The sequence below is a fragment of the Heterocephalus glaber genome, unplaced genomic scaffold, assembly GCF_053883595.1.
Source record: "Heterocephalus glaber isolate CG9 unplaced genomic scaffold, H.glaber_assembly_v1.0 deba00001481, whole genome shotgun sequence".
Taxonomy (NCBI): Eukaryota; Metazoa; Chordata; class Mammalia; order Rodentia; family Bathyergidae; genus Heterocephalus; species Heterocephalus glaber.
Genome location: NW_028258317.1, coordinates 45,074,119 through 45,097,819, shown reverse-complemented (window position 1 = coordinate 45,097,819; position 23,701 = coordinate 45,074,119). Strand labels below are relative to the sequence as shown.

The 23,701-nt window shown below is 36.5% G+C and overlaps 1 protein-coding gene and 1 pseudogene across 6 annotated transcripts in view; both read left to right on the top strand.

The window, feature by feature from the left end:
- The window catches only part of Uhrf2 (ubiquitin like with PHD and ring finger domains 2), an 89,331-nt gene that overhangs the window by 15,115 nt on the left and 50,515 nt on the right, over positions 1-23,701 (top strand). For 3 of the 6 annotated variants that reach the window (XM_087183469.1, XM_004838262.3, XM_021252808.2), the window contains exon 3: positions 2,445-2,704. The exons of 1 other annotated variant lie outside the window; for it this stretch is intronic. In XM_087183469.1, coding sequence (XP_087039595.1) covers positions 2,445-2,704 — 260 coding nt within the window. Of the gene's footprint in view, positions 1-2,444; positions 2,705-2,825; positions 2,845-2,867; positions 3,461-6,236; positions 6,337-23,701 lie in introns of those variants that run through there. 2 more of the 6 variants (XM_087183470.1, XM_087183472.1) reach the window with 2 other exon arrangements.
- Positions 3,459-5,324, top strand: LOC110347719 (COX assembly mitochondrial protein homolog pseudogene; annotated as a pseudogene).

Below are 23,701 nucleotides of genomic sequence, written 5' to 3'. Positions count from 1 at the left end.
TTAATTGTAATTGCCATATATTGAGGTATCTAGGTACTAGATCTTCCTGCTAGTTTTGTATTTGATAGGCAAATTCAGTATTTCATTTCTTTCTACTGTTCCATAGTAAGGTTTATATTGCTTAGCATGTTTTTGCTGTTATCAACTATATGCTGCATTCCCTGCTACAACAATACTTGTGGTTGTGCTATATGAAACTTTACATTTTGATTTTCTGTGAAAGAATAACGACCTCAGTTTATTTTTTCATGTTATCATAACATTGATTATTTGCTTTAACTGTGTTTCCTACCTGGAACCTCATTCTAGCCAATAAAAGAGTTGTTAAATGTCTCTAAATTTGTCAGTGAGTGGTGTGGAAGAAATGTGCTTATGTCCATTTAATACATGAATTAATTTTTGCAATTTGTAAAATGTTCCATCTCTGATTCTTTGTCATACCTAGTCTAGTTAGCCCATGGATCCTTTTCTTTTCTCCTAACCTCTTCATACTTGTGTTTAGGATGTCTTTCAAGCTATTTCATTAGTACATGTTCATTACATATATTGCCTTCAGTCAAATGTACTTCTCATAGTGAAAGTTAATATTCTGGCTTATCTGTACTCTGTCTACCTTCTCTGTCACTTTGGAGATTTGGAAACTTTTTATTTTTTATACCTTATTGCCAAGTTCATCACTTACCTTTGAGTACCTGTTGACCTTTGAAGTACCCATTTACCTGTTTTGTCACTGTACCAAGCTTCTTGATATATCAAAAACATTAATTTCAAGGTCAACATGTTTTCAAATCCTGTCACCCAGAGCAAGTTAACTTCTCAGTCTTTTGTTTCTTTATCTTATAAAATAGGAATTATTAAGCTTGTCCAGGTCAGACAAACCTAAGGAATTTTGGATAATAGCTGGCATTTAATTGGGTAATTAACTAAATATCTGGTATTTAGTTTTTAGTATATACTCTCCTCTCCATACTGTGCCATTTGTCAGAATTATATTACACTCCTTCTGTGGACTACATTCAGAGAAGAGCTGGCTTGATGCGATGATGATTATGTGCTGATGACTTGTTTTTCTTTTAAAAGGATTTTGGAAAAAAAGGGGCCAGGGATTGAGCTTAGTAGGTCGTCCCCCACCACCACGACCACCACCACACCAAGCAAAAAAAAAGTGGGGTATAGTGGTACACACCTGTAATCTCAGCACTCTGGGTTACCCAGCCAGGAAGATTACAAGTTCAAGCCTACCTTAGGAACTATTGAAAAGAACCAGGAATAATACTAAAAATTAAAAGGGACTAGAGGTGAAACTGAGCACACAAAGGCCTTGAGTTTAGGCCCTAGCTCCCTGCCACCTGTACTTGTGGCAGTACAGGTGGCACTAGTAAGTACACCTTGTACACACACAAGAAAAGAGAAAAGGTGGTTGAAGAGATTTCTTTGTTTTAGTGTACTGAAAGGACTTAAAACTTTAAAACCGATGTTCTGCAATATTTTAGGGGAGGGTTTTTTTTAACCTTTCATTTTTTTTTTCTTCTGTCTTCTTTCCCTTTTTTTTTTTTTTTTTTGGTACCAGGGATCAAACTCGGGACCTTGCACTTGCAAGGCCGGTGTGGTGTCACTGAACTAAATCCCCAGCCCTGCTTTCCCTCTTTCTGTCCTTTTTGTGGTGCTGAAGATTGAACCTAGTGTTTGGGAATGCTAAACAAGTGATGTACCAATGATATATATATAATCCTAGCCTACTTGCTTCCATTTCTTAACTCTCAATTCTCTAGTATACTTGTGTTTTAATATACCGCTTTCCTTTTTGTCAGATTACATAGTTTAGTTCTGGATCATTCATTGGCCTTGACTATATATCTCTTTTGTCTGTTTTGTGTTTTGGCTTGGATTTTTGTTGTTAGCTTTGGGGTTTTTTTGTTTTGTTTTTTGGTACTGGGAATTGAACCCAGGGCCTTTTGTACTGAGAGCTACATCCCCATCCTCATTATCTTTCTTATGCATAATCTCAGTTTCAAGTTTTATTTTCTGTTTAATACTTTACTGTTTAACTGTGAAAATTGTCTTTAGGATTATGAAGAAATTAATGAAATAAGTTAACTCAATCATAATTTAAACAGGCCTTTTCATCAGTGACATTAGAGACTTGTAAGGGTGACTCTTGGAAACACAAAAATATTTTCAAAAATGTAGCATAGACCTGGGTATGGAGTAATTAAATTTATTTCATAGAATGAAATTGGGAGGAAAATTAACTTTCACGTTAGTAAAAATCAGGTTTATGATAGCACAAGTCAGAATAATTTTGATCTAATCTCTTTAATGACTTTATGAATAGCTAACAATATTGTTTACCATGATAACTCTTAAATAGCATGAGTTATATTAAGATTTTTGAAGCAATAGGTGAAATTAAGCTTCATTAACTGATTTTAAACTTTTTTTAGGTAAATGAATTGGTGGATGCCAGAGATGTCGGCCTTGGTGCTTGGTTTGAAGCACATATACATAGTGTTACTAGAGCTTCTGATGGACATTCACGTGGCAAAACTCCATTGAAGAATGGCAGTTCTTATAAAAGGACTAATGGAAATGTAAATCATAATTCCAAAGAGAACACACATAAATTGGACAGTGCCCCCTCTACGTCTAATTCAGACTGTGTTGCTGCTGATGAAGACGTTATTTATCATATCGAGTATGATGAGTAAGTGCTCATGCTTGAGGACTTCATTCATGTTTTTGTTTTAGAAGCACAGCCGAGTGTGTCAAGATTACTTTAGTCTTTGCTGAAGAAATCAATTTGAGGTCATGTTCAATCCATTACTTTTTATTTCTCTCTGTTTGGTGAGTTATCTAATGAATGAGGGACTTTAATTTTCAGTCATCTCTGGCTCTTAAGTGGTTTGTGTTTACCATTCTAATAGCTGGCTTAATGCTGTTCAGACTTCTGTTTGACTCTTTATTAGGTGTTTTTGATACGTAGTTTAGCAATATTTAAAAAAAGTATTTAAAACATAGTATAATCTCCATTAGAATGAAGTAAAAATATTTTAGACAACTTTTTATTAAGATAATTTACCCATTTGAAGAGTATAATTAAATGTTTTTAAAGTATTTATGGGATTATATAGTTTGTATTTCCAGGATATATGGAAAGGGTCAAAAGTCAACCTCTTTTTACCTTTACTGTACTGATACTTCTTGTGGTTGTGGCTAACCTACCAACATTGCTTATTTCGAATGAGCCATCATACTGCTCTTTAATTATAATAGATTGTAATAGAACCAGCAGTGAGTCTTAAAGTACAGGATTGTCCAGGACTGGCAACACTGGTGAATTGGGACTGGTATAGAAAGGATCTGGAGTTGGTTTGTTGAAATGAGCAGTCTCTGGATTTATAAATTCCATGATACAGAGGCAAGTTACTATGGTGGTGAGAGACTTCTCTGCTGTCAACAAGTAAGTAAGTGTTTAAGTTCTTTATTGGGTTATATCTTTGTGAATTGGACAAATAACTAGGAAAACTACTACCTGAGACCTCATTCTAGCCAATAAAAGAGTTGTTTGGCTGCAAGGCATGATGTTGCATGCCTGTAATCCCAGTACTCCAGGAGGCTGAGACAGGAGGATCATGTTGGAGCTCAGCTTGGGCAACTTAGTGATTTGGTGAAATGCTCTTTCAAAGTAATAATAATAATAATAGTGGTAGTAATAAAAGGGATGCAGATGTATCTCAGTGTGAAGCCCCTGGATTCAGTCCTAGGACAGGGAGAAAAGGTGGTTTGGCAAAAAATACTGTGAAGAATGATAAAAAAGTAGAGATAGGGTAAGAAGATGTAAATATGGATAAACCAAGGTTTATTAAATTTTACAGTTTTAGAGGCTCTTAAAGATAGTTTTGGAATAAGACCACCCAAGGGATAGGTCTAATACTTGAGTTTGGTATAATATTAGAGCACAAAATATAGTACCTTAGTGTTTATTTGGCCAATTTTCTTAAATGGGGAAATTTGCCTTGATAAGAAAGAATTATAGTAAAAGAGCATAAGTCCAACATCCATAAAAAGACTAAAATTATCTGCTCTAAATAATTTTAAATGATGAAAATAAATGTTTCGAGGCCGCACCGCGGCTGCCTTCTCTGCCAGCCAAGATGGCATTTGACCCTGCAGATCAGCATTTTAGACATGTTGAAAAAGATGTTTTAATCCCTAAAATAATGAGAGAAAAGGCCAGAGACAGGTGTTCTGAACAAGTTCAAGATTTTACTAAGTGTGCAAAGATTCTGGAATTCTGATGGTAGTAAAATGCCGGAAAGAAAATTCTGCATTGAAAGAATGTCTAACTGCTCACTATAATGATCCAGCCTTTTATGAAGAATGCAAAATGAAATACCTGAAGGAAAGGGAAGAATTCAGAAGAACTGGAATTCCTAGCAAGAAAAAGGCTGCAGAAGCTTCCCACAAGCACGTAGGCATAATACTCATGACAGGAACTCATATCATATTCATAGTAATTATCTGTGATATAAATCATGTGAAATAATGGATTCAAGATAAAAAGTTTCCTTTATCCTAATTAAAATATTAATTTTATATGAAATAAAGATTTTTATTGCAAAAAATAAATGTTTCAGTGTTAACAATTTTAACATGATAACTTTTTCTCAAAGAAAGTTTAGCTAACATAAGCTTAATGTCAGGTGAATTTCAGTCATATCTTTAAAAAGAGAAAAGAACTATAAAACATAGTGTAAGACATAGAAAATAGTCATGCTTTTGGATAAAGGTCTGGGGTAGTAAAAGGCTGGTGGTGTAAGAACCTAGAAAGAATCATTATGACTTGAAATGGATGTAATAACTCCTTTTAAAGTTTCATTCTTCATGGTCATTAGAAAAACAAATTTAAGAACATAGTAAAATACCTCTTGATTTCAGTAAGACATCAAACAAGTTCTTCTTTTGATGGAGGATACATTGAAGAGACCTGGAAGAGTATGTGGCTCACAGCAGTAATAAACAGATTTTAAAACTTTTTTTTTTTTTTTAAAGAAATAGTCTTGCTGTGTTTCCCAGGTTGATTCCAAAGCACTCCAGTGCTCCTGTCTCTGCTTCCCAAGTAGCTGGGTTTACAGGCCCACAGCACTGTACACAGGTGCAGTAAACATTTTTTATGCACAATAAGCTTCAAATGCGTAAATAGAATGCAGTTGCCAAACAGGTGATTTTTGTGGTTGTACTGAATTGGCTATTTGCGGGCCCGGGATGTAGCTCAGTGGCACCACGCCTGCCTGGCAAGCGCAAGGTGCTGAGTTTAATTCCTGGTACGGGGGTGGGGTGGGGCGGGGGCCGGGGATGGAGCCCCTGAATTGCTGCTTGAATTATGGTCCTCTAACTCCCACACTTGAAAAACGATACCAGAAAGACCTGGTGAATGTTTAGGGTGAACTCAAAGTCTAAGTATAAAACCATAATGAAGAGTAATTGAAAGAAGTAAATATTGAGCTTGAAAGACTTGGTTCAGAGCTCACGCTCTCTTTCTCTCTGTACTCAGGATTGAACAGGACCTTTTCATTGACCTAAACCCTTTTTTCATTTTGAGACAGGGTCTCATTAAGTCACTAAATTGCCCAGGCTAGGCATAACCTTGGAATCCCCCTGCTGGGATTATAGCTGTGTGCCACCACACCTAGCTTTTACCTCTCATATTGTAAAAGCTGTATCTAGAAGGTTTGTACAACACAGTGGTGTTAGGATAATTTGAGTTTCTAACAGTTCAGTCTCTTAAAGATAGAGAATGGTGTCATCTGTGGTGGTTCATGCCCATAATCCCCGCACTTGGGAGGATAAAACAGGAGAATCACCACATGTTTGAGGTTATCCTGGGCCAAATAGTGAGTGCAATGCTAGGTTGAACTATAGGGAGAGCCTGTCTCAAAACAAAACAAAAAATACGAGAAATTAGTTGCCTTGAGAAGTAGGCAGTAAAGTACTGGCTATCTTCAACTGTACGCTGGGAGACTTAGTAGAGAGTATAAATTGCTAAGAGTTACAAAGTTTATGATTGTATTAGATGACCTTTATCTCCAGTATGATTTTTACTTTGAGGACACTTTCTCAAAGTCACTTTTATACTTTAAGTAGGCTTTAAGTACTAGTCATCCTAGTCCTGTGATACTGATTGAGTAGTACCATAGTTCCCTTAATGAACTAATTTAATTTTTCTCCTACTACAGTCAGTTGAAAGCAAACTGCTTATTGGGCAAACCTGTGCATGACCATCTTGAAACCTCTGAGTGCAGCAGTGTAGCTTGAACAAGCTGTCATTTACCAAAGGTGAGGGAAGTATACTACATGGGATCAAGGAACCTGCCTCTGGAATTCTTAGAGTATTTTCAGTGTTTGTCAGTTTTACATGGAGGTGTTAAAAAGCTACTTCTGGGCCAGGGATTTAGCTCAGTGGTTCTGCCACCTGCCTCACAAGCGCAAGGTCCCGAGTTCGATCCCCAGAACCAAAAATAAAAAGCTACTTTTATTTATTTAAATTTTTGAGTTAGGATCTTAGTGTGTTACCCACGCTAATCTCAAACTCTTCTCGAGCATGTAATCCTCCCACCTCAGCCTCCTGAGTGCCTGGATTACAGACTCACATTGCCATGCCAGGTCAAAAGTTATTTTCATTATAAACTACACATCTCATATATTACCAGACTAGATGAGTTCTCAGTCTTTGAAATGAACTATGTTAAAACAAAACATCTTGTAGAATCAGATCAAGATAAATAGGTATTCTGTTGCATCTTTATTTCCCACTCACCAGAGTTAAGAACAATTAATCTGTGAGGAATGATATACTGCAGACTTTCTGTGTTTTATTAGGTAGAGGAGTTTCAAAAGAAACTAAAAAAAATTTTATTTAAGATGTATTTAGCTGGGGATTTAGCTCGGTGGTACTGTGTCTGCCTCGCAAGCGCAAGGTCGTGAATTTGATCCCTGGTACCAAAAAAAGGTATTTATAGATACATGAATGAGATTATTCTTTATATTTTTCTTAGATTTATAGGTACAAACTAATAAGTTTATTAAAAGCAAATTATAGTAAATTTGAGATGTTTTAAAATTTGAGTGGTTTTTGGTGCTTTTTTGTTTTGTGGGTTTTTTGGGTTTTGGGGGGGGGGGTTGGGGGTTTCTTTGAGACAGGGGCTCACTATGTTGTCCAGACTGGCCTTGGACTCAGTGATCCTCCTGCTTCAGCCTCCTGACTTTTGGTATTACTGCTGTGTGCCACCACACCTGGCTAAAATTTGAGTTTTTTGTTGTTAGTAAATATTTCTTTTTGTAGATTCCTTGATGAACATAGACTGAATTGTTGAAGGCTTCTTGTGAAGACTAGTTTGTCAGTCTTAAGGCCTAGATTAGGCTGCCAATTCTGATTCAAATCTTACTGCAGGTAATGTAAAGCAAATATGGGAGCTAACATCAAAGTATTTGGTACAAAGTAGGTATTTGTGTTTTTCTTCTTGACTGCTATTACATTTATCATCACTCTGATTAGACCTCAGCCAACCTGGATTAGTACTTCAAGGGAAAAATGGCAGTAGGTAGGGATAGTATTAAATTTAGGCTCTAGACATTTAGATTCCAAGGAATTCTTAAGAATGTATGTGTGTGTGTGTCTGTTTTGTGCAGTACTAGAGAATGAATCTAGGGCACCTTGCCACTGAGCTATATCCTTAACCCCTCTGCTCCCACTTTTTGAAGTTTTTGAGTCTTGGTAAGTTGTCCACGTTGATCTTGAATTTACAGTCCTCTTACCTCAGCCTCCTCAGTAGCTGGAATTACAGGCTTGTATTACTGTGCCCCATTTTAAATCATTTTGTTAAATTTAATTTTTATTTTTATAAGAACATTTGTAGTATATGATTACATTCATTGTGGATAGATGGTACATGTACATAATACATCTTAATTCTTCCCCTTCTTCTTCTCCTTTCCCTCCCACCTCCCTCCCTCCATCTCTAGGTTAACTTCTGATTTGCAAAAGATCTATCTCCTGTTTTCTATTATTTATCTTTCTTTTGCTCTTTAATTTATACACACACACACACACACACACACACTATGAGTGTCTCATATAATAAGAGAAACCATGCGATAGCTAAGCGTGTGTGTCTGATTTCACTTAATATTATGGTCTCAAAGTACATCTATTTTCCTACAAATGACTCCAATTTATCCTTCATTCTAGCAGAGTACTATTTCATTGTATATAAATACCTTATTTTCTGTATCCATTCATATGTTGATGGACATGTAGGCTGCTTCCAAGAGTTAGCTGGGGTTTTTTTGTTTTTTGGGTTTTTTTGGTACCAGGGATCGAACTCGGGTCCTTGCGCTTGCACAGCAGGCAGCGAAACCCCTGAGCTAAGTCCCCGGCCGATTTAGCTGTTTTGAATCATGCTATTAGGTCCTTTTCAGAAGCACCCTATAGCAGGCATATACAACTTGACTGTGAGAGCTACCTCCTTTCCCACCCAACTAAAGCCTAGATTGATGAAAGGAGATTGTACATGAAAGAAAACTCTTTTAGGGATGTTTTGTACAGGAAACAAAAGTCAAAAGTAATAAAAAAGAGGCAAATGTTGATGGCAGTTGAGGCAATTAGAGTCATTAAGTGGTCAATAAAAGAACATCAAATTTTCCCTTATTTCATTTTTGTAAGATTATACTATTCACTTTTATAGAGCCTTATTCCCATTATTTTTTTCTGTTGAAATATTAGAAGTTAAGATTAACATTTTTAAGGACCCTCTAATAAATTGACAATGCTCTAACAATAGTCCTGGGGAAATAGAGGTCCCGAAGCTACTGATGAAGTATAATGTTGACTGAAGGGGGAAGGTAGCTTTGAAGGACAGCCACTCAGTGTTTCTAACATGTAATGTTTATGGCATAGCTCATAGTATTTTAGATAATAAGGTTGTGCCAGGCTCTGAGCTAACTTCCTACATGGATGTCCATATAATTTTAACGATGACTATTATATTAGCTTATGAGGAAACCAAGGCTTAATAACTTGCCAAGGGTCTCATCCATTGAACATTAAACTCTTGTTTGACTCAAGAGCCTAAGAGTTAACTAACAATACAATATTGTCACTCAGCCCAAACATGGTAGATATAATTTGTAGTAGCCTGCACCTCTATTACCTTCAAAAGTAAGCCATTATACATAAAGATGACCTAAAGACTTGCTTTACATTTGCATGGGATCTAACGAAAAAAGTATACCTACAACATTTGTTGGGTCAGACCATAGATACATCAAAAACTGAGGTCTCCCCATCAAATTTTATCTACTAAAATTTTTATCCTGCCTTTGTATAAAAAAAAAATCTGTCTCCAGTGGATTTTGTGTAGATTCTCTTTAATTACCGACACAAGTGGTTTGCAATCATGGCTATGGTTGTCTACAAAGTTTCCAGTGGTGGCAAACCTTTTAGAGCTTTCAGTGATAACAACAGCTGCCTGTAACACATGTGCCATAGGTTCGCTACCACTGCCATAGGCATTGGTGTTTTTAAAAGTTCTTTCTCTATGATTCTTATGTTCAGCCATGGTTGAAAAACACTGCATTAGACCAGTGATTCTCAAAGATTGCTCTTTGGCTAGGAACATCTGCATCACTTGTTAAAAATACACGTTCATAGGGCCGGGGATTTAGCTCACTGGTTCTGGCACCTGCCTCACTAGTGCAGGGTCCCAAGTTCAATCCCCGGTACCAAAAAAAAAAAAAAACATGTTTGTGGGCTCAATCCAGACAATGTAATGAGTCGATCTCTAGGCGTAGTCCAATAATCCATATAAAAAGCTCGCTGGGTGATTCTGATGAACACTCAGATTTGACAACTATTCAGTGATGGATTACTTTTGACCTAGCCTTATTTATTGTTAGCAGGTCCCAGTACTAAAGAGCAATGTGGGGGAAAGGGATTAGTATAAGACAGTTTATCTAAAATAGTAAATCTAGGGCCAGGCATTTAGTTCAGTGGCACAGCACCTGCTTGGCAAGTGCAGGATCCTGAGTTCGATCCCCGGTATCCCCCCCCTCAAAAAAAAAAACCAGAGCCCAAATAGTAAATTATTTTATTAAAGGGCAAAGATAATGTGTATTTTTTTGTTTTTATTTTTCTGGTACTGGGGATTGAACTCAGGACCTTGCGCCTGGGAGGCAGGTAGAGGCACCACTGAGCTGAACCCCCAGCCCAAAGATTAATAAGTATCTCAACAGTCTGACATTCATCCTTATTTTAGCACATGACTAAGTTGATAACATGTTTTTTATTTTTCCGTTTTGTTTCCATATATACAAAATTATTAGAATTGAGTTCTTTTTAAAAGATTATATTTCATTTGAGTTAAGTGATCTGTCAGTAACTTTAAGGGACCATTTCCCCACTATGCAATTTTTACCCAGTCATAATGTATTTATAGGGGATTTACTAATTCTTAAGGGAAATAATGGTTGATTATTTCTTGTGAGAGCTAATTCTGGTTTTGCTTTTAAATTCATCATTCAAAGGTTATCTTTGTTGTGACAATCTTCCTGAAGTTGTTGTACATGATCTAGATCTAAAATTCTTCTGATTGGGTCGGGGACTTAGCTCAGTGGTGCTGCCACCTACTCCAAAAGCGCAAGGATCCGAGTTTGATCCCCGGTACCAAAAAAAAAATTCTTCTGACTAAAATTATTTTCTTGGAAACATTGTCAGTGGATGAAGTAGCTCAGTTTCTATTCATTACAGTGTAATCAACCAATAAATTTTTAGCTAAGTGTCTCTAAAAAATTGACGTAAAGCACTTAAATCATGTGATCTGTACTTCAATTTTAGGAAATATTTTGCCATACTACCACCTGTGTAATCTTTTCCTTACTTCCATGGATGGAATGGGTACCTCTATTCAGTCTTATAGGCCAATTAAAAAGATACATTTAAGGGCCAGAGATTTAGCTCAGTGGTTCTGCTGCCTGCCTCACAGGCGCAAGAATCAGAATTCTATTCCTGATTCCAAAAAACAAAAAACAAAAACAAAAAGATAAATTTTTAAAAACTGTTTTTGTCAATGACCTACTTTTCTTTTGCAAATTCTAGCTGACTTCTCTATAAGAAAGAAATTTTTTAAAAATCTTATATTTAAACAAGGAGTTATGTACATAAAGGAAAAGTCTTACATGAAAATTAGGTATTTCTATATCATTTTAAGAATGAATAATTACCTTGTACTATAGGTAAGTGAAGTTGCAATTTGTAAAGAAGGGTAAATGCTTGGGAAGAGCCTCTTCACAGTGATGCCAAAATTATAGTAGCTTAAGCTAGTAAGTCTTAAAATAATATGGTGTCAAGCAGTATACAAGTACTTTGCCTGGATTACCTCATGTAATTCTCATAAAAACTCCTTGAAATAAATAGTTTTTAATGTGTAAAGTAAGAATAACTGAGGGTTAAAGAGGTTGAATAACTTGCCCAATGCTAGTAAGTAATACACCTTGATTCAGAAATGTACATGCTTGTTATATATGCTAGTATAATTGCCTTTCATTTTGGAAGAAGGATGCTTATTAAAAGGTATTACTGCCTATACTTGGTTATAATATCTTACTGTAAACATTGTCTAATTAGATAGACATATAGGGTTAACATAACTTTAAAAATATCTTTGTCTATTTGCAATGTTTTTTGCGGAACAAATACCATATACCAGAGATGCTTACTCATCCGTAAATGCCAGTGTGCATTTTTCTGTGGGGAAAACCCATCATTAACAGGTTTTAAAAATCAAATAAGTTAAACCATTTGCTTTTAATACAATGTCAAAGCTTCACCATGGGATTTTGATCAAATGGAAATGTCACAATGTTACTTAGTATTTTGGGGGTAACTTTGGCCGGATGGTAATTAACTCACCTGGTACATGTCATTGCTCCCAGCATATTGTTAAGATTTTTGAAGCTAATTTTAGCTTGTGGTCATGCTTTTGAGTAGTCTTGATTATGGCTATTATCAATAGAAGCCAATTATGTATAAAATCAAATGGTGTATTTTATGTTTTATGTTTTAATTTTTCATTTTTATGAGTGCATGTTTGTAGTTCATGCAGTTTACAGTCATCTTGGGGAGTGGTTATATGTACACAGCTTGTTTTCTTTTTTTATCTTGCTTGCTTTCCTTCTCCAATTTTTCTTTTTCTTTCCATTTTTCTTTTTTTCCCCATTTTTCATTCTGATTGATACTATTGATCTTAACTCATGTTATGGCTTATAATGTTTACATTATTTGAGATTAGTAGGTTCTTGTACATGGCATATCTTTATTCTACTTATTTCCCCTTCTTCTCCTCCTCACCCCTCATGTGTTTTCCCTTGGACCACTTCCCTATTGAAAGACAATCATCTCTTTGTACCCTTCTATCCATCCTTATACTTCTATTTCAAATGAATTTTTTTGGTACTGGGGATCAAACTTGGGACCTTGTGCTTGCGAGGCAGGCAGCGGAACCACTGAGCTAAATCCCCAGCCCTCGAGTGATATTTTTGAAATAACTTCTGTAAGGTAAAAAAAATCCTTGGGGCCAGGGATTTACCTCAGTGACACTGCGTCTGCCTTGCAAGCGCAAGATCCTGAGTTCTATTCCCTGTACTGGAAAAAAATAAAATCCTTGAGCATATTGATTCGATCTATTTCTAAAGGAAGCCCAAAAATGTTTTGAGCAATGTGAAATATAATGATTTTGGATTTTGATTGGAGAAAGAGTAGATTTTTCTTAAATGGAGTTAGTGTCATGTTGGTCTTGGGTATATAGAGAGAGAATATTTTAATTTCAAAACTGTGGTGCAGTGACTGGTCTGCCTGCTTCTTGTTTGTTACCATCCAAAGACTTCAGGGATCTCCCTAACCTATGACTTGCAGAGTCCAGAGTGGTTGGTATTCAAAAGAAGAATGGAAGAAATTAGGCACATTTGTGACCTTATCAGTGTTCTTCAATTGTTTATAAAGATCACTTAGTACTGTACTTAGAAAAATAACTTTACAGATATTAGTTGATTTTTCTCTGTTTAATTTAGATATCATCCGTTTTCATTAATGTTTCTCAAAGATGGTCAGAAACGCTTGGGATTCACCTAGGTAAAGTGTTGAGGATGCAGACTCCTGAGGGCACCACTCTCCCCACCACTGCATTGGGTGGGCCTTAGGTATGGCCCAGGAATCTGTTTCTCAAACAGATTCAAACCCAGGGCCCTGCCTGTGAAGTGTAAAGGGCAGTGGTTCTTTCAGATTATATAATTTATTCATTAGATTGAAAATTTGGTTTAAATTCTGGTTCATTATTGTTAAGTTTTTGTTTTCATTTTAATTTCTTCTATAAACATCTATTTAGTATATATTCTTTATACTTAAAACTTTGAAAAATACATTGTAGTAATAGAAGCAAACTTTCTGCTTTTTTAAACTAATTAACCTAGCCATTATTTTAGTAAGTATTCTTAAATAATACTTGGAAATAATGTAATTAACCTAATTGTGTTTCCACTGTTATCAAAATAGTTACTCACTTTTGTTAATGTGTTCCAAAAATGGTATTTATTTCCACGTAATATGTAAATCCCACTGTAAGCATTTCTAAGTTACTCATAATTGTCTGCAAGTAAGCTCTAAATTTAAGGTATGAAACTATGTTATCTATTAGAGTAAGAAGTGCTTTCTTTTTTCCATATGGGTATAATATTAAACATTTGCTAAACTAAAACATGCCTGCAGATGAATGGTGTCTTTAAACATATTAGCCACAGTAAAGCATATTTTGAAGTAACAAAGTTTAATTGATTCTGCCTTGCTTAATACAGTTGGACTCTTAGAATTATTAGCCTATAAGCCACCTATGAAAATGTAGTTACACGATTGTATGGTATACCTATTTTAAAAAGTGAGGGGAAGGGCCCGGGATTTAGCTCAGTGGTTCCACCGCCTGGCTTGCAAGTGCAAGGTCCTGAGTTCGATCCCCCATACCAAAAAATAAAAAAGTGAGAGGGAACCCCAGCTTAATCTGTTTCCCTAAAATGTAATTCCTTACTTAGGCTCTACTCAGTGTTCATTTGCTATTTAAAAAAATTTTTTTAATTGGTAAAGATGTTATATAGTTTGGATAAAGCATGTACTCTGATGGGTAAATCAAAGACTGTTGTATATGGAACAAAGCAAATTTTATTGGGAAAACCTAAGATTCAGGTGTATTTAAGGCTTACTGAATACAGACTTCATCTCACAAAAGTGGTTGTAAACTCTCAAGGATACAATAGCTTATACCTATGTAGAATAAAATCTTGCTGAAAACCCGGAGGCCATGCTTACAAGAAAAAGAGGAATAACTTGTTTCTTCCTTCTGTGGATATAGAGTTGGGCTCTTGCACAGTGGTGAGTAAAGTTGACCTTGGTAGACCCCTACTGTCTGTATTCCCATTCTTTGTAAATACTATAAACCCTGTCTTAGAAGTTCTTCAAGTTTACATTTGTCCCAAAATGTTTAATACAGTCTGCACACAATTAGCTCTCTTCAGTGCACTTGCAGGAAGACGTCAGCTGCTCAGATCAATTTGGAATGATTAGCTTCAGTTGGAAAAGAGGATGCTGTTAGTGACTGCCGGCCCTAGAATAGACTTTCTTTTGAGTGCTAGTATAATTGAGTTTGGCTAACTGTAGGGTTTTGTTCCCCTTTTTAAAAACACATGAATAACACTTTTACTAGCTCTGCATGGAAGTCTGTTCCCACCTGCAGTGGCTTGAATATGGTTTGAGTGTGTTACTAAGGGTTTGCATGTTAGAGCTTGGGGCTCCAGTTGTGGTTGCTATAAGAGGTGATTAAACCTTTAAGAGGAGGAGCCTGGTGGGTGGTCCTTAGGTCCTTTGTGGGTATGGCATGCAATACATCCTTTTGACAACTGGAGGCTGAGCCCCCAGAGCCTCCAGAACTGTAAGGTGAGCAAACCATTCTAAAGTTACCCAAAAGTTAACCTCATCTATTTCGTTATAGTGATGCAAAACAGACCAACACTACTTATTTAGATATAGGGGTGAGACTTCTCTTGTGAAAGGAACAGAAGGCAGTAGAATCAAGGAGCTCTTTCTCAATACCATATTCATAATTTATGTACTTGAGTAAGAGTTTTAGTTACATAAAAGCAAACCTTTTCTATTTAATGATTGGGGCATACTGTATTTCCAAACACTTGTAGACCTGGTACGTCCCAGGAACTCTTAGTTTGAACATGGGACCTGCTGCTCAATATTGCTTTTTTTTTGTTTGTTGTGTTTTTAGTACCAGGGAGTGCAGCAGGTGGCAGCACCACTGAGCTAAATCCCTGGCCCCTGCTCAGTGTTGCTTTACAGTGTAAGTGCTGTGATAGAAATATGTGGACTAAGCTTTGACAGTAAAGAACTTTGGGAAGGCTCAGACCTCGGATTTACTAGGTACTTGGAAGTAGGCGTATGGAATAAGACCCGGCACAGGAGCTTAGTTAATTCGTGTTGAAGAGCCTTTTAACCACTCTACCCTACTCAAGATTTAAATCAAGAAAGAAGGGGGCCAGGGATTTAGCTCAGTGGTTTGCCGCCTACCTCAAAAGTGCAAGGTTCTGAGATTGATCCCTGGTACCAGAAAAAAAAAAAAATCAAAGAAGACATGATAGCTAGGAAATAAGATTCAATACAAGAAGTAATAGCAGGAGATTTCAGCATTACAGTATGAACAGGCCTAGGCTTATAGCAAGCTTTAATTAAGAGGTCTCTAAAAGAGATATTTAAGCCCAAAAGATTAGTAGAGTTCCTAAAATACTTGAATATAAAAGAGTTTTACAGCTGTAGTGGAATGGAAGTAAATTAACAATATACACGTATAGCAAACAAAGCAGTGAGGTGCTCAAAGGAAAACAAAGCTGTAGGAGAAATATAACTAATGCATATGTCATTACTTAGCTGTGAATGCAGTTTATCAAAACATTAAAAATTTTTACAAGACTACATAGTTTGGGTATAGAATGGCTCCCACCCCTGTCTTAAGAGTAGTTGTAAATATATGTAACCCCTTAGAGCAGTTCCTTGTACTTTGATTATAAGAACAGATTGGAGGCAACTGAACTGGGATAGGTAGAGTAAGAGTTCAGAAATTATAATACAGGCATAGTATTTAAAAATAAAGTAATTAAGAAATAGGTAAGAATGGAAAATAGATGCCTGTGCTTTCTTGTAAATCTTGAGTGTTACCTTGAATTTTGCATACATTTGGAAAAAGCATTTAAAAGGGTGGGAGGAGCCATTTCTGTTTAGCTAATGTTTGGCTTTAAATTTGCAGCATTTTAGTTTTATTTTTATTATAGAAATCTTTAAACATAGGCAGAAGTTGAGAACCCATCATCAAACTTCATTGCCAATTTTGTTTCATAACAGCATCTCTGAGCACTGTTGGATTATTTTGAGGAAAGTCCATTTCAATCATAAATGGTCATTTTTTTCTTGTTTTTGAGACAGGATCTTGGCTCTATAGTTCAGGCTGGTCTTGAACTCACTGTGTAGCCCAGGCTGGCCTCGAACTCATGGTAATCTTCCTGCCTCAGCCTCCCCAGTGTTGGGATCACAGGCTTGTGCCATCACGCCTCATATAAATGCTCTTATATGTGGCTTCAGTGGCGTAGTGGGTACACTCCTTGTGTCTCCCATTGAGAAAGAGTATTACTGACTAGCTACAAGGAGTTGAGTTAGCTGTTCCCCTTCAACCATAGCACTTTCAAAATTTCCTGCAGCATTTGAGCCAAGGATATGCTCTTTCCTGACATAGCCCAGCTAGCTACCGCTATGACAAGGCTTTTAAGGCCTGGCAATTTGTCTAACATGGAACACTATGGTTATATCTCTGTTCTTGAGTTTACTGTTGCGTTGGCCAAGATTTTGTGAGCTGTACCACACTCTGATGCTTTGCCATCTCAACCTTTCTCCTTTCTTCTTTCCCCAGAACTCACTGGCATTAGTCTAAAGCTCTTAGTACCTAGTTCCAGTCCCTCTCCCTTCACCTTTAACACCTGCTTCCCAAAATATCCAACTGACAGAATAATAGCTAATAGGATTCCTTTTAAAGTCTAAAGGAAGAGTTACATGTCAGATCTGAGACTGCTATCCATAGAAAGTTTTGCTTATGTGATTGGCCCTTGGTGAGGATTTTTAATATGGTTTTTGCTGAACATACGCTTTTGGGAGTCTAGAATTTTGCTATATGCTGGGCAGTGCGCCATTTAACCTCTCTCTGGAGCTGGCAGACCATATTTCATACACACTGTCCCAGTTTGTTGTTAGAGGAATTTTTTTTATTTTTATTTTTTGGTACTGGGGATTGAACTTGGTTCCTTATGCTTGCACAGCAGGCAGCGAAACCATTGAGCTAAATCCCCGGCCCCTGTTGTTGGAGGAATTAAACATGTCCTGTGTGACTCCACTGGAACAGTACTCTTAGTGCTTGTGTCCAGTGTGTCTCGTATCCTTTGATTTTGTTTTGTATGCTTTTGCTATAGGAAGTGACAGTCACAGGTACAGTGATATGTTATCCTCCAAGAAAGCAGTCCTGTAAGTTCTAGTGAATCATTGAACCTGGGGACGATGATGGGAATTGTAACACACAAAGCATATCAACAGATCCCAGGTACCACCACTCCTGGCACAGAGGAGGTGAGCTGCATGGGCGCCAGTGGCACCCACCCCCCATTGAAATGAGAAAACATATACACAAGTCTAAAATCCAGACTTCCAGATCACCTACAGCAACCCCAAAGGGAAATGAGATGGAGCACTCTGATACTCAACCACCTGGACTCCCTGAACTGGCAACAAAAGAGGATCTGGAAAAAATGAAATGAAAAATAATTTCTCAGATAACAGCAGAGATTGTGCCCACAGTGCAAGACATGATTAATTTACAGAGGAGCTGAGGAACATGATGGAGTCTCAACGTAGGAAACAAATGGAATCCATAAAACAGATGCAAACAGATTTCCAGGACATGAAAAACTCCATTGAAAGTCTACACAGCAGAATGAGCCAATGTGAGGACAGAATTTCAGATATAGAAAATAAGATTGCAATTAGTGACCAGGAAAAGAAAAATTGGTTTAAAATTGTAAGGGACTGTGAGAAATCAGTCCAGCAGCTGCTAGATGATGCAAAGAAAAACATAAGACTAATTGGAGTCAATGAAGAAACAGGAGAGAGTGCAGATGACAAAAAAACTATTCACAGAAGTGATGGCAGAAAACTTCCCAAGCAGGAGAAAAGAACTTGATATACAGGTAAGTGGGGCATATAGGACTCCAACTTGCATATAATTATTAAGATTCCAGAAACTCAACAGAAGAACAAAGTTCTACAAGCAGTGAGAGAAAAAAAGCAAATCACATACAAAGGAAAGCCCATCAGAATCACAGCAGACTTCTCAATGCAAACCCTCAAGGCAAGAAGAGCTTGGAGTGATGTATTTCAAGCCCTAAAAAGAAAACAGCCTCCAACTCAGATTGGTGTATCCTGTAAAACTATCTTTCAAAATTGATGGAGAAATAACGTACTTTCATGACAAGGAGCACCTTAGGAACTTCATGAATACCAAACCAGCACTCCAAAAAATTTTAGACAATGTCCTAGGAAAAGACGATGAGACTCACAACCCCAGGAAGCCCAGCAGAATCAATCCATCAGGCGTGACAAATTAAATGCAAAGGGGGAGAATCCAACAAAAAGAAAAAAAGTTATGACAATGATAAGTCAATATGTATAAGTTATAAGCATCAAAGTTAATGGTCTCAACTCACCACTCAAAAGAAATAGACTGACAGAATGGGTCAAGAAGAAAGATCTAACAATATACTGCATACAAGAAACACACTTAATTCAACAGATCTCACATAAAATCCAAAAATTTCTTAATTCAAATAACTATTCAGTGTTCAGAGTTCCATATTTGTCTTGAAAATCCACTTAGGGAATGATGGGAGTTTGAAAACAATCAAAGTATATTATAGGAATGTGTGAATCTGCCAAAATGAAACCCATCTGCATAACCAGTATGTACTATTATAACAACAAAAAGATATGGAAAAAGATACACTTAGGACAGGGGCTGTATTTCCATGGGAGTGGTAAAAGTGCTGTGGAAGCCTGTGCAAAGGTCTGGGTTCTGTGCCCAGCACTGGAACCCCTCCTCCACCTCTTTTGTTTAAGTAGCAAAACCAAGGTCCACCCATTGCTTTTAGTTAATAGGTAAAGCCTCAATCTACAAATTTCTCTTCTGTTTTTCTTGGTTATTTATTTGAATTTACTATGTCATTTTACTTGTAGAGTTTCCCAGTATGGATTTTACTGATTACATCCCTGTAGTGATATTTAACATATTCTTTTAATGTGTTTTGTGAAAAGCAGGCAGGTTTGGTTTGACATAAATTTTTGTTTTGGATAAGACTACTTGAGAGATGGTGATTACTTATGGTTGCATGGCATTGGGAGACTCTTAATACCTGTTTCTTCCACGTTAATGGTAAAATTCATGTGTTGTCAGCCTGATCCATCCATTGCAAAGAAATATGCTACTGGAGTTAATGGTTTTAGCAGCCATTAATCTTTACCTAGATTTATTATTACATTTAAGTGTATAAAAATAGTGGTCATTTGTGTATATGAAATATAGGGTAAACTCTTGATCCTTGACCTTTTGCCAGTTTACTTTTGAGTATTAGGGTGAACTTAAAATGGATTGTAACACTGAATTAATCTACCTCACTTGTCATCTTTGGTGCCCAAATTGTCCCAATTCTGGCCTATGGAGGCTCCTTCAGGTTGAACCTAACAATTTTTGAGTGCTTCTTGGTGTTCCAGGTATAAAAGGATTCCCATACCTGGGTTCACACAGTTCCTACAGAATCCCAGGTGGTTAGAAATGATATTTAGAGCACATAATCCAGGCTGCTTGGTGATATTTATTTGATTATGTTTCTAGGCCTTTTCATTGGACAGAGATAGGAAATTCTGAAAGATACTGTTTATATTGATACTTCCGATGAACTTAGAGTTAAAAGCTTGCAACTTATCTTTAATTTTATATTATCTTTTATCCTGAAAATGATGGTTTCTAATATTACCATTAATTTACTTTGTCTTATGTAGTAGTTTCATACGAAGAGTCCTAGTATTATAAACAGTATGGTTACTGAAGGTTTTTTTTCTTTTTTTCCCTATTTTGTCCTTAGAAAGCAGATGGTTTGGGTTATGTAGCCAATTTAATATGTATTCAAATCATTTGTAAAAGTTCCTCTCAAAGTAGTTAAGCCACCAATTCTGTTTTTAAATTTTTCTTTTCATTTTAAGGGATTTCTCATATTTTGTTTTGTTTTAAAATTATGTGAAATTCAGTTTATACTTTAATCTTAGAGACAAGGTATGGTAAGAGAAACTGAGCCTCATAGATAGTTGCAAAAGCTTATATACCTAGATAGAAAATAATACACTACACCTATTATTTGAACCTTGCTGTTTTGACTTAACAAATCCTGGAGATTACTCCATAGCATATATTCCTCATTCCTTTTTTGTAGAAGTATAATATTCCATTATATAATTGAACCTTTTTTGTTTAACTTGCTGGTACTGGGCATTGGACCTAGGGGTGCTCTCCCAGCAGGCCACATTCCCAGCTAGCTCTATTTCTTTATTTTTTTCTCTTGGTACCAGGGATCGAACTCAGGTCTTTGCGCTTGCTCAGCAGGCCGCAAAACCACTGAACTAAATCCTCGGCCCTCAATTTCTTATTTTAAGGCAAGTTCTTGCTAAATTGCCCTTGAGAGCAGCTGGGATTACTGATAAATGCCACCTCACCTGGCTGTACCTTGTTACCTTAAGTGATTGCTTATTGTGAACATTCCATTGTTTCTATAGTCTTATTACAAATAGTGCAGTTATATAATACAGTTGTGTGTATATGCCTCTCTTGGAAGATTTTTGTTCTTTATGTTTGGAATGGATTCCTGGTTAATTCCTGGGTAAAAGTTTAAAATATAACCAGTTTTTGTTGCTTGTTGCCACATTTCCTTCTACAAGGGGGCAAGTGCCACTTTGTAGCCCTTTGAGCAATGTATGAAGATAAAATATTTCTTCATAGGTTATGGGAACATGGGTTAAGTAGATCTGTGTTTTAGACTCTTCACTTTGGCAAAAGTGTAGTAAGGATTGAAAGGCATGATCCTAAAAGCAGAGACAATTTGGGCCTTGGCAGTAGTCTGAGAAATGAAGATCTTAACTAAAGGTGTATAGTTACATTAAAGAAGTATTAACAGCATATTGTAAAGAAGCATTAGTGACTGAGTAGAGGCATTATCAGAGGAATTGAGGGTAATTGCTGTTTCTGAGATCATAAAGGGTTATCTTCCTGTTAGTACGTAGCATCAGTGTATTATGAAGTAGGAGAATTCCTTTGGGATGTGTTGAATTTGAGTGCTTCTGAGACATCTGGGTTGGATACAAGAACCTAAAAAGTTTCAGTGTGAGCATTAGAGTCATTGTGTACATTGATCTTAACATTGATCTTACATATTTCAGCACTTGACATGTTCTTGATTTTGTTTAAAAATAGTTTTGTGGTATCTTCTGGTTTTCCTTCTTCAATTTAGCAATTGACCCATTATGTCTTTGGCTAAAATTTTTTTTTTTTTTTTTTGGTACCGGGGATCAAACTCAGGACCATGCCCTTGGGAGCCTGGCACCAGAACCACTGAGCTAAATCCCCGGCCCTGGGTAGAATTTTCATGACACATCTTTTACAGACTTCTTCTATACATGTGTGTGCACATGCACCAAGAGTATATATGCATTTCATTTACTACATAATTCTATTTTAAAATGGCACTGATTTCTAGTACAGATTGAATTCCCTTGCTTTCACATATGGAATGACTTATTTTGCTTTATCTCCATATAAACATGAATTTACATATACATAATTTGAAAACAGGTTCTGTATCTTGTTCAAAGAATTTCTAATCTGAGTGTCTAATTTTGGTAAACTTGGCAAATTGAGAATTATTTACCTATTGAAACATGGCTTTTATTTTATTATTTTAAAAATATACAGAGTGATAATATCATGATGTTAAACATAACTTTCACATTATAGCTGAAAAAATCTCATCTAAAATAGAAGTTTTCTGTCTTACATGGCCTTAAGAATATCTAGACAGAAATTGAATTCACAACTTTAGCCTTAAGCCTTAAAAGGTCTAGTTTAATGTCATTTAATATGTTGAAAATTATTATTTTTAACAAGACTATAAGAAACAACATGATTGTATAAATGCCAGATGTTGGGCTAGAGACTTCTGCATTTAGGTATGACTACTTAAAAGTGGGACTAAAATAGAGGGAGAGGAATGAAACATGGACATGACTTTGCTTTTCAGGTTCCTACTTTAGGGTCATCTCCATGTAACAATGACAAAATATGAACAGCTGATAATTACTTTGTTTTGTCCTACTTTAAGCATTTTAAAGATCTCATTTTAGTCCTCAGGAACACCAAGAGAAGTACAGTTATCAGCGACATTTTACATGTGAGGAATAGTCATAGAGGTTTAGTAACACAGCATAAACATAAACTGGGAATTCTGAAGCTAGGCAGCCTGATAGTAGAACATATTTTGAGTGAAGATACCAGGATGATAGAGATTCAAAACTTTGTCATATGAGGGCCAAGGATTTAGCTCAAGTGGTTCCGCCTCCTGCCTCGAAAGTGCAAGGTCCCAAGTTCAATCCCTGGTACCAAAAAACCCCCACAAATCTTTGTCATATGAGTTGAAAGAAATTCACCAAAAACAGTATTTTAATTAGAAGAGACACAGATAAAAGGTGACAGGGAGATTTAAACTGACATACTAGGTCTGTTTTGGAGAGTGTATAGATACCTTCATGGCACTACTGCGTAGAAGATTTTCGAAAAACTTATCTTAGATTCAGTACCAAGTATCTTCTCTTTGCTAAGTCAGAACCATTGAAGACAGCATGGCTTTTCTTAGGGTTAAAAATTCCCTGTCCTGTATTTTATGAGCAGAGCCTGATTGGAAGGCTTGTTGAAGTGAGTCTCGGCCCTGAGAGAATAAAAGAACCAAATAGTCTCAGAGGCCCCTGCCCATCTGAGGTACCTCCCAATGATTGAAACATACAGACTTTAATAAATTGGGTGATTAGCTAAAGATCTCATACAGAACTAATATCCATTTATTTCAAAGGAGTCACTGTACTGTGAGAGTCATAGGCTTGCGTAGTCCTGTTTGATTTGGAGGAACCAAGACTAGCTGCAGAAGCAGATTCCAACTTAAGACCCTCTTTCATTTTGAACAGGTCCTTCTTGGTTGAGTATTAAAGTTTCCATCCCTTAGTCTCTAGCTTGTTAATGTTGTCACACTAGGGTGTAATATTTAGTTATTTTCATATTTTTTCTTGTAACATTGGTTCTCAAATTTCTAATTAGACTCACTGAGAGGATTTGTAAAAGTAGACCACAGGGCCTCATTTCCAGAGTTAGTGACACAAAGTCTGGCAGGACCCAAAAATGTTCGTTCTAATATATCT